This window comes from Protopterus annectens, chromosome 8.part1 (genome assembly GCF_019279795.1).
Source record: "Protopterus annectens isolate FY-2018-M chromosome 8.part1, PAN1.0, whole genome shotgun sequence".
NCBI classification, from domain to species: domain Eukaryota; kingdom Metazoa; phylum Chordata; order Ceratodontiformes; family Protopteridae; genus Protopterus; species Protopterus annectens.
Genome location: NC_056742.1, coordinates 150184427 through 150200491, shown reverse-complemented (window position 1 = coordinate 150200491; position 16065 = coordinate 150184427). Strand labels below are relative to the sequence as shown.

Sequence of the window (16065 nt, the reverse complement as noted above, 5' to 3'; positions counted from 1 at the left end):
TTCTGAACAATTACTACTACTCAAAATAAAGTTGTAAATGGGTTATTACTGATCCCTTCAGTCTAATACATTACTCGGGTAAGGATTTACACAAGCAGTGTTAATTTGCTACTTCCCAGGAACTCTGTTATCCAAGTAAGGCTCAAGTCATTGTGCATTATTATCTAGTTTCTAAGACAACATATTACAAAAGACTACATTAAGTATTAAAGTGCAATGTCATACAAACAGCTACTGCTGCTGAGTCTCAGTTAACCGTTGCTAAATGGTGTCTGTTACTGACTTGTTAAGTAGTGAGCATATCATCACACAGGTATATAATACTAAGCTGGTTACCTTGGTTAGAAATTGATCCATTAATACTCAGTGGCTCTTCATCTTCCAGCTCTACTTTCTTTAAAACCAAAGCAAAGAAAGCAGCAAGCCCTAAGACCTGGAAATAAATAAATAAATAAATAAATAAATAAATAACCTTACTGAAGCTGATATTTGTATCACTATAAAGTGCAGGCTGATATTTACATCATCATACACACACACACACGCACACACGTACACACATGTACACACACGTACACACACGTACACATACAGCACACACACAGTTGCACAGCAATATCATGTATAGCTATGGTAGTTTTGAAGACTGTCAGTTCACCTAATGGCATATGTATGGTTGCTGTGGAAACCAGACTGGTGCATAATTCTAAAGCTCTCCTAAGAATGTGGATTATCTATAAAGGTTGTTTCTTAAATTTTCATAAATTATATGTTCAGGCGGCCATGTATTCCTTCAGCAGTTTGTGTAAAGAATCACTTAAAGCTGCATATCATTTTCTGATGTTAAAGCCCTGTTTGTGGATTCATGTTAAGCCTGACAATGTCAGACATCTTCCAAATGTATAGAGGATAGGTACATTTTTAATTAATAAAAAAACATTCATAGTATTGTAATCTAAAATCTATATTGACAATGTTGAGGGGATTAGAAAGTCCAGGATACTTAATAAAATGATACAGACTAATGCAAACTCTGCTTTAGTGTGAGCCTTAGAAAAAAAGTCAGTGCGACTGGAGTGTAGGGGAGAATTCTTCCTTATGTGAGGTGTAGTGCTCTCAGAGTGACATATAATTAGCAGAGGATACAGGGATCACAACCTCCTAAATCAGAGTCTTGGGGCTTTGCACTTCACAGAAGCATTTTTAAAGCTCATTTTAAATGCTCTTTTTCTTACAATGTCAAATGAAACGGCATTCAAATTGAACAGTTTTAGATTACATTACCCAGAGACATTCGGAAAAAACAGTTTCTGAAATCTCAGACATCATAAGCAACATATTAGCACTTTTAAACACCTTTATTATTCTCCCCTTGAATAAGGAAAATAGCAATTAGTAACATAATTAGCATCTCTATTCACTCAAAACAGTTTGTAGAGTGGGAGGCATTTTCTTCTAACAATTCAGAAATAATGTATGGCAAGGTGTGCGCTATACTGGGATAGTTTTACACCTGGGCATTTTTTGCATGAGACTCAGGACATCCAATAGCCACAGAAGTGACTTTGTCTCAGTGCACAAAACATAACAAATATCACTTGTTGCTATAATTTAACAATTTTCAAGTTTAAAAAGATATTTAAAATATATGATTTTATACATTTAAAAAAAATTGGTTTGTGACTTTATATACAGTAAATTTGTTGTGTTAGTTTGCATTGAAATCAATGCAATACATGTCAAAACACAGCGACTAAAGTGTACCTGTAAAGGTCTATATTAAAGCTTTAATCAGCTCCATTGGCCCAGAGAGATGAAGTCCTAACTATGATGCAGGTGACAGAGTTCAGTTAGTGTCAGGCATCTGCTAGAGCTGTCTGGGTTGGGAGAAAGTGAAGTAACAAGGCATTTGCCTGCTCCAATCCGCTATGGAGGAGTAAGTGGAAATGTCCATAGGTTGCAGCAGGTTCCCAAATCTTGGCAGCAATACCAGGTGGGTGGTCAAAGGTGGTACATGTCATCATATGGGAGAATTCCCTTGTGGCACCATTGCAAGCTCAACACATGAAGTAAGCCATCCATGTCAGATTGAGGTCATCTTTAGGGGATTAAGGGCAAAAGCTCAGGTACTAGATAGTGTATACAATGATACAGGCATCTTAGTTTCTCTCTATTCCTCATGGCAGATCTCCACTTCCCTTTCTCATGTTGGCAATGATAGTCTAAGCTAAGGGGAAATATTAGCAGTCCTGCTTCCATCCCATTCTCCCTCCCCTTACATCAGTGGTGGCCCTATTTGGAGGTAGAGTTCTATACAGACAGTTAGGTACCATCAGAGGAGTGTCTATCAGCTGATGGTCAGCTGGGAGGTGTTTATAGTTCTATACAGGCAGTTAGGTACCATCAGAGGAGTGTCTAGCAGCTGATGGTCAGCTGGGAGGTGTTTATAGTTCTATACAGGCAGTTAGGTACCTCAGAGTAGTGTCTAGCAGCTGATGGTCAGCTGGGAGGTGTTTATAGTTCTATACAGGCAGTTAGGTAACATCAAAGGAGTGTCTAGCAGCTGATGGTCAGCTGGGAGGTGTTTCTATCCATACAGGAGAGTAACAAAATAACTGAATTTTAGATATAATAAAATGTACCATATAAAGATTGGTTTAAAAAATGTCTGCAGATATTACTAGACTTTGTTGCACTGGTTTCACTTGCTTCCCACGGAATATATAATAAAGGGTTAATTGCTGAACACTTTTTTCATTTGCAGCAAAATATCTGTTCAATGGGTATACATCTCATTTATGTTTTGCTATTGCTAGCAGTTGTACTGTCAATTCCTTTAAGATAAGAAAATGCATTGTTTATATCACTGGAAGTAAAAAGTAATGTCTTTCAGCTTTTCCCGGTTAGGGGTCACCACAGCGGAACTCCGGTCTGCTCATGATTGGCAGTGGATTTTTACGATGTCGAGTTGCCAGCCCAACACCCAACCTTCAAGGAAGGCACACCCATTCACACACTCACCTACCTGCGTGCCTTTTGCGTCACTCAACAGCGGGGAGGACATGCAGACTCCGCACAGAAGATGCTCCAGCCTAGAATCGAATGGGAGAACCTCTTGCTGTGAGGCGACAACGCTAACCGCTGCACCACTGCAGCCCCTGTTTATATCACTGAAAGTAATTCTGTTTTTAAGCTATGCATACAGCACTGCTTGGCGCTGCAGGTTTTCTGCCTGCACTCCAAGCAGTATGTTTTCCTTCTGGCTTGCATTAATGGATAAGCACAAAAACATTGCTTTAGTCACAGCAAAATTGTGCAGTGGCAAGCGCATAAACATAAATCCTTATGCTTGTTGTTAAAGATTAAACCAGGATGATATACAAATTTACAAATCTTCAAAATGATATGCTATTTATAAGGAAATGTCTTGCATCATGACACTGTAGCCAAACATGCCATAATATTTTTCCTAGTTTACAAACTCTGTCCCAGCATTTTTCATTTAACATGACAATGCTGAGACCTACTTTTCCATGGTCATTTTAAAATCTAGTATGATGCTTTCCCGTGATCAGTAGGTACAAGGATAAATGCCACATCTCCACTCAGTAAAATTGGTTCCTTGTACCCATCTGTAATTTTCTGTGCTTTATATCATTTTTAATGAAGAAACTGCAAACAACATTTAAAACAACTGAACAGATAGACAAAATGTACAATAGCCAGGCATATAAATGGCAAAATTCTCAAAAGTTATAAAAACATCTTGCAGAAGAGTTTATACAGTGTATCACTGCTCCGCATCAATTTATACACTGTGTCACTGCTACGCATCTATTCACACAGGGTTTTACACATCTATTCACACAGTGTGTCACTGCTAGATATCTATTTATGCAGTGTATCACTGCTACACATCTATTTATATGGTGTGCTACTGCAACACTTTTATTTATACAGTGTACCACTGCTATACATCTGTTTATATGGTGTGTCACTGCTACACATTTATTTATACAGTGTACCACTGCTATACATCTGTTTATATGGTGTGTCACTGCTACACATCTATTTATACAATGTGTAACTGTTATGCATCTATTTATACAGTGTGTCACTGTTATGCATCTATTTATACAGTGTCACTGCTACACATCTGTTTATACAGTGTGTCACTGCTACACATCTATTTATACAATGTGTCATTGTTACACATCTATTTATACAATGTGTCACTGTTACACATCTATTCATACAGTATGTCACTGCTATACATCTATGCTAGTCCTCTCATCTACACTAGATAGTGGTGTTTAGTGAGATCTAATAAACAGCCACATTTTACTATAACAACTTGGCTCATTATAGTCATCTTGGAAAAGTAAATACTTATACCTAGTTTCTGCTCTTGTACATCTTATATTGCATCAACAAATGTAAGATTGAAAAAGAATAAAAGCTTTTTTTTCCATTCTGGACTTTTGGATTATTTATCATTTCTCCTATCCTGGAGATGAATAATTTTCTTAACAGGCTAGGATAATATCTTGTTACATTTTCATAGAGCAACATAATGTTTGATTTCCATTATTCCACTGTGATATTCTTAGTTATACTAGCCAGCAGTTTAGCTTGTATTTGCCTGTCAGACAATGTCTGGCACAAATATTATACTGATTCTTTTTTATAGCCAGTACACAGTATTCTGGACAGAATCATTTACTCAGGAAAGATTTAGTTGCATATATGTTTGGCTTGCAACCAGCAGTGTTCATTTGGGAGAATTTACAGAGAATATGAACATACTTTGCATCTGGTAATTACATCTTCACTATTTGGAGTCATGTTTTTTCTTTCTCTACATAGTGTTGTTGTGGTGAGGTACTATCTGTGCAGAATCCCCATATACTCTATAGGCTGTTTCCATAATGCACACACACATTTTTCTTACACTTTTAGTAGTTTCCCACTCTTTTTTCCACTGTTAATAACAGGCTCTCGTGTGATGCTCTATGCCTTTTGTTTCATGTCACTGGGGACCCCATAATCCCTGATCTGCTGAATTTTGCAAGCTAAATAGATCAACTAATACCAGAAATAGGGGCTTAAATTTCTGCCAGCTCATAAATAAAACATTCATAAAAGAAATGCATTATCCAACACCTATCCCACCTCTGTGACAACTGTCAACTGGTCTGCTTTGCCCTTCATGAGAAGGGGGTGTTATAGCATGAGGGTGGGTATTGGAAAAGCATACATGGCCTTGAGTCACAATTCTTTCAGTACTCTCACACATTTTTTGCTTCAGTTTCTCCATATGATAGTATAATTGTCAGGTTAATGTACTTTTCTTCACTCTTAATAACTGTGACAATGGTAAATTTCTAATTTCATGTTTACACTGATTACTTTCTGCATGCTAGCAGAAACGTAGCCTGTGATTTACTTTAACAAATGAATTCTAACAGCAATATCATTACTTGTGTTAAAATACATTCAGCTATAAAAGAATAAATTGACTGTCTCATAATATAAAGCATATGCCCCCATTGACATTGCCAACGTAGTCCAAAAACATGAAGTTAATCACAGAAAATACTGTACACATGAACAAAAGATGATTGACTTTAATAATTGGCTTAGTTTCTGGTGTCATTCTATGAGGGTGCAATATTGTCAGCATGGAAGTAGATGGTCAACAGACCATGCTACTTTGCCAGAGATGGTCTGCACCTCTCCCCTCCAAGCTTTCGAATATTAGCTAAAACATTGCCTTCACCCATAGTGCCTTTTTTAGGCAATGCCAAACTGAAAGTACTTCCGGCATAGTATATCAAAACCAAGAAAATCTAAAGGTATTACTGCTCAATGCTAGGAATCTAAACAAAAAACTCCACTCCCTAGAAGCTCTCTTTTCCCTAGAGAATGCTGATGTCTGTGCAATCACTGAGACATGGTTTAAAGCCACAGAGAGCACACCAACAGTGCAAGGTTATAATGCCTTCCACACATTTAAGCCAGCTACCTCACAGGGAGGGACTAAAGATGGAGGTGTCTCTATTTAAATGAAATATAAATATACTTCAAGGCTGATCAAACAGGGCAATGCACTTGAGCTGCTCCATGTTGAAATCACCATTGGCAAAATCCAATACCACTTCCTTGCAAGCTACAGGTCATCCTCTATGACGCAGGAAACCCATGCCATGTATTTAAACTTATTAGAAACACTAACCATCCAACCCAATACCATATTCATGGGTGACTTTAATTACCCCACTATTAACTGGGAATCCTGTATGAAACCAAATGTATATTCACAGAGATTCCTGGATTTTGTAAACACAAACTCCCTGGACCAGATAGTCAATACACCAACCAGGGGTGCAACCATACTGGATCTGCTCCTCACTAATATGAGACAGTGCTGCACACCCCCTACTGTAATGGCTTCCCTGGTAAGGTCAGATCACAAAATGGTCTCCTTTGAAGTAAAAATAAAACCTGGACCCCCCAGCTAAACCTGAAATATTCAGGAACTATTCTAAGGCTAACCACCTGCTATTAAGTGAGAACCTGGCAAAGTTTCAAGCCCCCATAAACTCTGAGAACGCTGCCCCTATGCAGAAGCTGTATCCACCAAGACAAAGTACAGAACTAACTCAAAAAACAAGTCACCCTGGTGGAATCTCAAAATCAATAGGCTGTATAACAGGAGGAAGAAAATCATGGCAAAAATTAGGAGGTGCAGCACCCAGCAGGATAAAAGCACTCTCATCAAATTAAATAAACAACTCAAAGGACAAACAAAGTCTACCAAAGCCAAATTTGAGGTGAGTTTGGCCACCTAGGCCAAGGACATCTACAAAGTATTCTTTAGCTATGTCCGCAACTTCAAAGGCAATACACAATTGCGTTCAGAACTTATAGTAAATGGAGCCACCTATACTGAGCCAGAAGACATAGCAGACTTCCTGGCTGATAAATTCATCTCCAACTTTACCTCTCTCTCCCCCTCAACCTTCCCTCAGGAAATATCATCAAATATAGCTCCCCCTAGTATCACTAGGGAACAGGTCCTTAATGCTCTCTGTAAGACCAAGAACACTGCATCAATGGGCCCAGACAGTATACCAGGATGCCTTCTAAATAGATGAAACATGACCTACTAGGGCCACTGGAAATATTATTTAACTGTAGCCTCCAAAACAAGTTTCATGCCTCATGAATGGAGAAAGGCAACAGTCATCTTTCTGCGCAAAGGTGGGCCATTTGCAGACCCTGAAAACTATAGACCCATATGTCTCACTAGTCTTATATATAAAGCCATGGAAAGAATTATCATGGAGATGATCAATAGAGGTATAGTAAACCACCATACACTGGATCCAACCCAGTTTAGTTTCATCAAGGGCAGATCATGCCTAACCAACCTGCTGGACCTCTTTGAGAAGGTCACCAAAGCAATGGATGAGGGCAAAATTGTTCACACTCCCTACATTGACCTGACCAATGAATTTGACACAATACCCCACTCAGGCATTATTGACAAACTCGGGAGGTTAGGTACAAACCCGTATGTCACCTGGTGGATAGCCAACTGGCTCACAGACAGGACCCAGGAAGTTAGAACTGGGGAGTCCACCTCTACAAATAGGCCAGTCACAAGTGGAGTCCCTCAGGGATCAGTCCTCGGACAGCTCCTTTTTGACATTTACTTCTCAGAAGTCAAGGCCAATGTCAGTGATGTCTGGCTGACTAAATTTGTAGATGATTGCAAATTAGGAGCTGTCGTTGAATCTCATACTAACACAAATGTTCTCCAGGAGGGGCTCACACAGAAAAACAACTGGTGTCAGAGCCATGGACTAAAACTAAATGCCAAGAAATGCATAAGAGTATCATTTGGGAAGTCATCCATCCCTGGTAAGGGACACACATAGATAGTAATCTAGCCTTTGACCATCATGTGTTTACAGTGGTGAGGAAATCATTCTATATTGGACAACTTATAAACAAAGGTATGGCATCTAAATCCAAGGAATTCATTGTTCCACTGGATTTGGCATTCATCAGACCTATCACTGAGTGCAATGCCCCCTTTGGTATGCACCTAACCAGGCATATCCAACAATTGGAATGTCCACAGAAGTTCCTCATTAAAAGAATACAGGGTGTAAGTAAAATGTCCTGTGCAGATTGCCTCAAGGCCCTATCCCTGTATTCTGTCTCCTACAGGCTTTTGAGGGAGATCTATGCCTGGCATATAGGGCATTGTCAGACCCCTCTCTGATGGACCTCCTGCGTATCCACAAAGCAAACAGCACCAAAATTACTCATTCTAAAGACTTAAACCTTGCCTGTGATATAAATAGGTCCTGCTGGAGAGATAGGTATGTATCACAGAGACTACCATGTCTACCGAAGAGGCTCCCCATCCATGTGAAGTAGAATTCCTCCCTAACCTAATTCAAGTGCAGTTTGGACAATTAGATGGGAAGCCATAAGTTCATCCATGGTTTGGCACCTATGTCTCTAATGGACACAGGTAACTTGTAAATGGTTCATCTCCCAAACCCCTGCTTATACTTAATCAAGGGTATCAGAACTTGTCAGAGATTTGGGATGCAGAGTTAGGCTTAAAAAAGCCCTTGTGGTCATTAGCCTAGTAAACACCTATGCACCTATGAGAATATGACCTAAAATGCTTCAGTAAATCCATGTTTGTCAAATATTTCTGCTCATATCATACTTATATTAAAACGTCCACCATCTGTCATATGGTGATACCCATCGCAGTTTTCCTAGCTTGCTGGAAATCCCTTTTGTAGGCCAACAACATTTTGTTTAAGATGTGTTCTATTAAGTGAACAAAAGTACACTATAGTTAGAGCATTACACTTTTATCTTAACTATTAGGCTTACATTCAGTTGTTCAAGCTCTATTCACACTTGCTCGAGCATGCTGTCTTGAGTTAGCATTTGTACAGGTTTCACTACTTTCTTATTTGTTGAGCAAGATCTTATTTCGCTAACTAGTTATTGAGTTTGGGGGAAACAAGGTCAATACATTACAGAAAAAGAGACAGGCATTACACTCTCTGTCAGAGATTTGATTATTATTCTCCTGGGTGCAGTGGAAAAATGTTTTTAGTTTCACACTTGAAAAGTAAAGAGCTTGAATACTTGCATAAGTATGTACCTGAACTGTCATTTCTGGGCATTTGAGACCGAGTTTATGCAATACAAGTTCATATAATATGTGTTGCAGAAACAGGAAATAATCAGGTTTTGCTATAAAACCACTCTGCACTGCTTCTGTTAAGCAAAATTTAAGCTCATGATGACTGACCACTGTACACAAATTAAATTATTATATGTTTACTACCACATGTCACATATGTTATATAATGGTTGTTTCTGTGTATAACATTACTTCATTCATTCATTCATTTAGCAGCATTATGTGTGAGTATCTGTGCAAAAACTGGTATATGCTGCTTATTGTATTACTTACCTAGTTGTGATCTGTTGTGTGAGATTTCCATAAATACTATTTGTCATTATTTATATAATCAGGATCAATATACAACAGGCTGAATAGGACATGTGTGTGTGTGCATCTGATGACAGTGTTTGTGAGTTGGTGGTAATAGCACTGGATAATGCACATGGTAAAAAGAAACATTTAAATTTCACAGAACAAGAAGTATAGTTTTACTGATACCTAAATAGTCAGATATTTGCAATGTCTGCAGGTTATTTTGGCTAGCAATTATGCTAGGTATATAGGCTACATTTTTTGCAGATTTGTTTTGTTACTGGTTAACAAAATACAACAGCAGTAAAACAAAATATGAAAGAAGTTCACTACAAACATTGGGCGGATTCTAATTTGTGTTTGAATCAGTTTCTGTGTAAAAGGATGGACAGTGGGATTCATGAGCAAAGCCATGCATATGAAACAGACCCACAGCAGATACTGAATAAGATTAGAAACTCCAGTTCATGACATTCGTGATCAAAATCACAGTATTGTTAGCCAGCAACCTTTGAGCTTCTCCTAATGCCATAGTAACATACATTGGTACACCCCATGCTTGATACAGATGTGGACTGGCCAAGAGAACAATTGGAAGGTTCTGTTTTGTGAATACTGCTCTCACCTAACTAATTAGAAGTAATATACTCTCCCTCCTGGATTAAGAACACCTGAATCTCTATGTGCTTGACAAGCCACAGTAAAGGAACATCTCAGTTATCACCTGAACATATGCAGGGCTCTAGGTAAGATGGGACTGATCTGAAAAAAAAAAAAAACATGGACAAAAAGCAGATAAACAATCCTAGACTGGGCACATGTCCATCCCATTCCAGGATACACACCCACTCGCACACAAGCACACACACATGCACACGCACACACACGCATGCATGCACGCATACACACACACACACACACACACACACACACACACACACGCACGCACGCACGCACGCAAACACGCGCGCGCGCACACACACACACGTGCTATTTTTCACATATTATATGGCTGCTTATGGGAAAACTATAGTACTGTCAGAACATTCAGTGACTGAAGGGCATATCATTGGTATGATGGTATAATGACGGAAACTAGACTTCCTGGTCAAAAAATCCATGGAGACATAGGAAGACATGCAGATACGACACAAAAAGTAAAGCAGGTGAGAAATGATGGCACTTTCAAAGGTTTTGCCCCTCTCTCTCTCTACAATGATTGCATGCTTTTGTTGACATATCCAGTGTTTGGACAATAACTGTTACCTAAATTCTTATTGCTATTTACCCCTTTTCTATATTGTTATATTATTCTGTCTTTTACAGTAATGCGGCTCAGTGCCATTGTTCTGCTTTATCTTTTACAAGAGGCAGTTGAAGTAATGGAGAATGGGTTTCCATTATTCATTAAAGATGATGGCTCATTTAGCATGCATCTATAACATGCATGGCAAATTACATTTGCATCTCATTACTGGGACTTGCATTGGGTGCATACTGATGGGGTCAATAGCAGGTCATGACTTATGCCTCTGCTACTGTCAGTCCCAATTTGACTGTTGCTGTAGTGTGTGAGTGTGTGTGTGCGTGTGTGTGTGTGTGTGTGTGTGTGTGTGTGTGTGTGTGTGTGTGTGTGTGCGTGTGTGTGTGTGTGTGTGTGTGTGTGTGGCGTGAGTGCGTGTGTGTGTGTATCTGTGTGAGTGTGCATGTGTGTGTGTGTGTGTGCGTGCGTGTGCGTGTGGCTGGCTACTTCTTGGATTCCTTATTATGCAGTGTCATTTATGCATTGCAGACAGGTTATACAAATATACAATGCTTTTGCTCTTGCACAGCTTTATCACTTATGCAATTAAGCTAAACTTATTTGTCTCATTTGGTACATGCCTGTCCCTGAGCTCTGTACATAAGTACAGTAGATGTGCTTTAGTGAACTACATACAGCAAAGTATTCTGCTGGCTGCAGTCATTTGCTTGTCTGGTAACAAGGAGTTCTGAAGTGTGTTAAAGCATTTTGGGACAATGACCTCATTTATTACTGGATTTGGAATTGCATTAGGTTTCCTGTGCTTTTTTCCCTGAACACAAGTCCTGAACAGTGTGGACCACATTTAAGAACACTGCCCATGGAATTCACCTTTTCCAAAAAACAGCTGTAAATAAGGATGCCAGTTTTATTTAAAAAAATGTGTGCAGCGAGAGCTGTATGAATTTCAGAGGTCAAACACAAGACAAATATGTTTGATTGTTTTCATACATTTACTTACATGATGATAATATTAATTAGGCCTGTTTTAATTAGCATATTGATGCTGCTGGGAAAATACTACTATATAACAACGATTTCTCTGAGATAAACCTCCCAGCAAATCCTAACATGCTGCTGCTACTAAGCGCAAGCCTACTCAAATAATTACCTTACCAAAAACTCTTTCCCTAACTACTGGACTATTCAGACAAATAATGTCTTGGGTATTGTTAGAGATTCCCCCTCGCTATAAGTTGAGTAAACAAAAAAAGAGAACATTTGTTATTTGACATTCAGAAATTGATGTAATATGCATCCATGTTTCTGCATGCTGATTTTATTAAATATATGTATACTTATATAGACTTATATAGTTATATAAATGTGTGTGTGCCTGTTTTGATATACATACATGTATATATGTATATATATATATATATATATATATATATATATATATATATATATATATATAATATATATATATATATGTATATATATATCTACATATATCTACATATATATAGATATAAATATAGATAGATATAGACATATGATTCCCTGCATTTGGTTGGTTGAATGCAGTTTCTTTGACAAGTGCAGGGGTCGTGATCAAGTGTTAACGGTATGGATAGTTGAGTGGATGGAATATTGGTGGAGTTGCAGGGATGAGAGTGTTTGTGGATTTGTATGCGAGTTAGGACCGGCTATAAGTGAAGTATAGATGTTATATGCTTATGTGTGAGTTTGTGTATTTTAGGGTTAGGGTGATGGTTAGGTTAGGGGATAGATGTAGTGTTGTTTGTGAATGTTTCATGTCTGAATGTGTCTTGTGTAGTGGCAGTGTTACAGGAAGCTTTTTAGGAAGGTAAGGTATAGGGTTAAGGTTGAGGGATGAGGCAGGGGCCTGGACTGGATTCAGAAAAAAATGTAAAGTTTGCAATGTCTTTCTGATTCTGTCTACCATATTATCGCCTTAATTAGAGTGCTATAATCATTTATTCAGATCTCAACAAAAAACAGTGAAGACTCCATCTCTAATACACAACACTGCAATCAGACTATGAATGGACATCAATCCCTAATTAGCATTTTTACACAGTGGGCATGTCACACTTTCCTCGTGAAAGTTCTGCATCTCCACATACCTTTTTACTTAGTATAATCACTACTCATGTTACAATTTCTGGGAAGAAAATGCAAATACTTGTTTTGTACAGAAAAAAAGCAGTTATTATTGTTATTTTATTTATTTTTTGGTGTTTTAAGTTTCTTATGACAAAAGTTTTTGCTATTCTTTCTTCACAGAATTCAGATGCTAACCATTTTTAAAATGTAGAGCTTGAGATTTTTGAAGGAGAAACTATATACTTTTTACTTAGCATCTTGTATAGCAGAGTTCAGAACGAAACTGACACTCAAATCTTCTGGTTTAAGCATTTGCATTTTTTTTTGCAGAAGAAACAAATCCCATTTATTCAGTACCTACTATAATAATTTCCACACCAGCATAGCTTTGTTAATAGCAGTGAAAGAGTAAGAAGCACCAATTTACATGTTCAGTATATTTTTATATTTGATAAACATTTGTTGCAAGTAGTTATTAACCAGTTGTTTGGAGGCTTTACTGACACTGTAGATGGATTTAGAAGATAAGTAATGCACATTTGCAACTATAACGAATGTGGGAAAGCAACAAATAAAATATCTGATGTTGGCTCTTCTCTGTACCACTTCCAGAGATGGCATGCATATGCATATGGACAAAAATGAAAATAACTCATTACTGCAATAATTCCATATCATATATTAATACAATTCCTAATCTTGTAGCATTGATTTGATCAGAAAGAAACAAGTAAAGGGATTATTGTTCATGCCTACAAGCTAGACATGTTTATGAATAGCAAAGGAAGAAGGGAGTCTATAAAAGGGACACTAACATAATAGATCCAAATGGCAATTATGCTGTTGTAAGGGAAATTAATGTTCTTGAATCAAGTTTAGTTCTAACATAGAGGTATTCCTTGGTGCTCTCTTGATAAGCTTGTACATAAACAGATAAGCCTAAGTCTACATTAACAATAACTAGTACAGTTGTGTAGATATGGTAGACAGTGAATAGCAATGGTTCAGTGTTAAATGCAGGGTAGGGGGTAGGGTTACCAGAGGTGAACAGTTCACAGTTGAAGTCTGGAAGAAGAAAATGGCTTACAGTCACTTGTCTGGATTATCCAAACCAAGTCACAGTTGCTACAGAGTAATAGCTGGGGGTGGTAGTTGCTTGTGTTATGTTGTTCACTTCACACTGCAGTGAGACTGTCATGGTTGTGGTCTAGAGTTTTGTGAACTATTCAAGGTCATTACACCATGGAGGAAGCATGAAACAGGAGATGCTATCATCTCAATGACTGCTCTTTCTCTAAGGTGCATGAATTTCAGAGTAAGAAAACTAAACTAAAGGGAGGTAGGGTTCAATGTCTCCCACACATGGGAAGGGCAGGGGACAATGTTTTGTATTTGTTTCACATCTGTTCATAATACGATAAGACTGAGTATATGCATTACTAGAATGGGATTACCTGATCTGATATTAATGAGATCTTGTACAACTGCTATTATGATATAAGCTCACATGTGTCGCATGATGGATCCCAGAAACCAAAGGCATATACATGAGTAAACAATGTAACAAAATGTATTTATTTATTGACATTTGTTGACCGGGAAAGTTCACTGGGTCAAAATAACCCATTTTTACTGGAGTCCTGGGGAGAAAAGCTCTAGTAACAAATTAAAAATTACTACAGCAAACAACTAAACTAAAATTATTATACAAGAGGATAAGATTTACAGTAATAAGAAACCATACAAATATAAATAGCATTTCTTAGTGATAGAAATATGCAGAGTACAATGTCATTATGCAGTGAAAATAAATGACAGTAGAGCTTGCATAGTATATAAATAACTTGAGGACATTCAATATAAACAATCATGACACAAAGTATATTCTGTACAATATGAAGGAGATAATACTTTTGTCTTGTAGAAGTTTCTTAAGGATTTAATATTGATTAGCATACTTTGTTTAATTGAAAGTCACAGAAGTACAGTTGGCTTACTAGTATTTCAGTTAATCTAAAAAAGGGGTATTCTAGTCAATAAATTAATTGGTGTTAGATTATGATGGTGTGAAGTTCTGGTCACAAGGACAGATGTAATTATTCAGAAAGTGAGTTTTTAGGGTGACTTTGAAGGTTTTCATAGACTCAATTTGTGTTATGGGGGGTCATTCCATAGCTTTACTATGGAGTAAGAGTATATTATTTGTCCAGCTCTCTTACTGGGTTTGTATATGGTAAGAAGCTGTTTATTAGCAGAACAAAGATTTTGGGTTGGGATGTAGGATTGTACAACAGAATGTAGTGATGGGTAGTATGGGTTCATAAATATCCATAATTACCTATCACCCTTAGCTTTGCTGGCACTTATTTGCAGAAAGGTGAATACCCCTAATTGTATATCTTTGTCATTTTACCTTCAAAGGCTGTGTTACAAGAAGACTTTCAAAGAACGAAATAGCCATTGAAATTAGCCACTTGATGGATCGATCTTTGCCATAGTGTAAACCATACAACATAGTGAAGAAAGCAGATACTCCACTGGTGGCTGCTAGTAGCATCCACCCAAAAAAGACAAACCACCAGGGCAGGCCTCCAGAACATCGATTCTTTTTAGTTTCTTCAGGCAGACTTGGAGGTGGTGAGCAGCTAAAAAATACAAACAAAATACAAAAATAATGATGCAATAATTGTTACAACTGCTAAAACGTAGCAGTGATGTACAACCACAAATTAATTATCAAAGTACCATTTTAGAAATAACTAGAAACGTATCTGTGAGCTGTCTTCAGTATTGTTTTCAAATGTACAGTTGCAGTGGAATTTGACTACCTCTATCCTCATTAAAAAAATAAATAAAAACAATAAATTAAATAAAACAATAAAAAATAAAACAGTCATAGTTTATTGTTCTTCAACATTTCATTTCAAATTATCCTGAGCAATTACCATTTTGAAAGACAAAATCTGCATTTCTCTTTGCATTCTTGCATTGCATTTTATTTACATATTAAATGTTAATAAGATGGTAGTAATTACATGGACATAAAGCAAACATAAATAAATCTAGCAGGTGAGACAATTGCTCTTAGGTTCATATGTTCATAGGTATGTACTAGGCTAATGGCCCTGGAGCCCTTACAAGCCTAGCTCAT

General features: G+C 37.5%; 1 protein-coding gene across 1 annotated transcript in view; it reads right to left on the bottom strand.

The window, feature by feature from the left end:
• PKD1L2 (polycystin 1 like 2) overlaps positions 1–16065 on the bottom strand; it is a 1522374-nt gene that overhangs the window by 379037 nt on the left and 1127272 nt on the right. The window contains exons 37-38 of the mRNA XM_044081586.1: positions 15328–15559; positions 337–433 (exon numbers count right to left, since the gene is read on the bottom strand). Coding sequence (XP_043937521.1) covers positions 337–433; positions 15328–15559 — 329 coding nt within the window. The remainder of the gene's footprint in view (positions 1–336; positions 434–15327; positions 15560–16065) is intronic.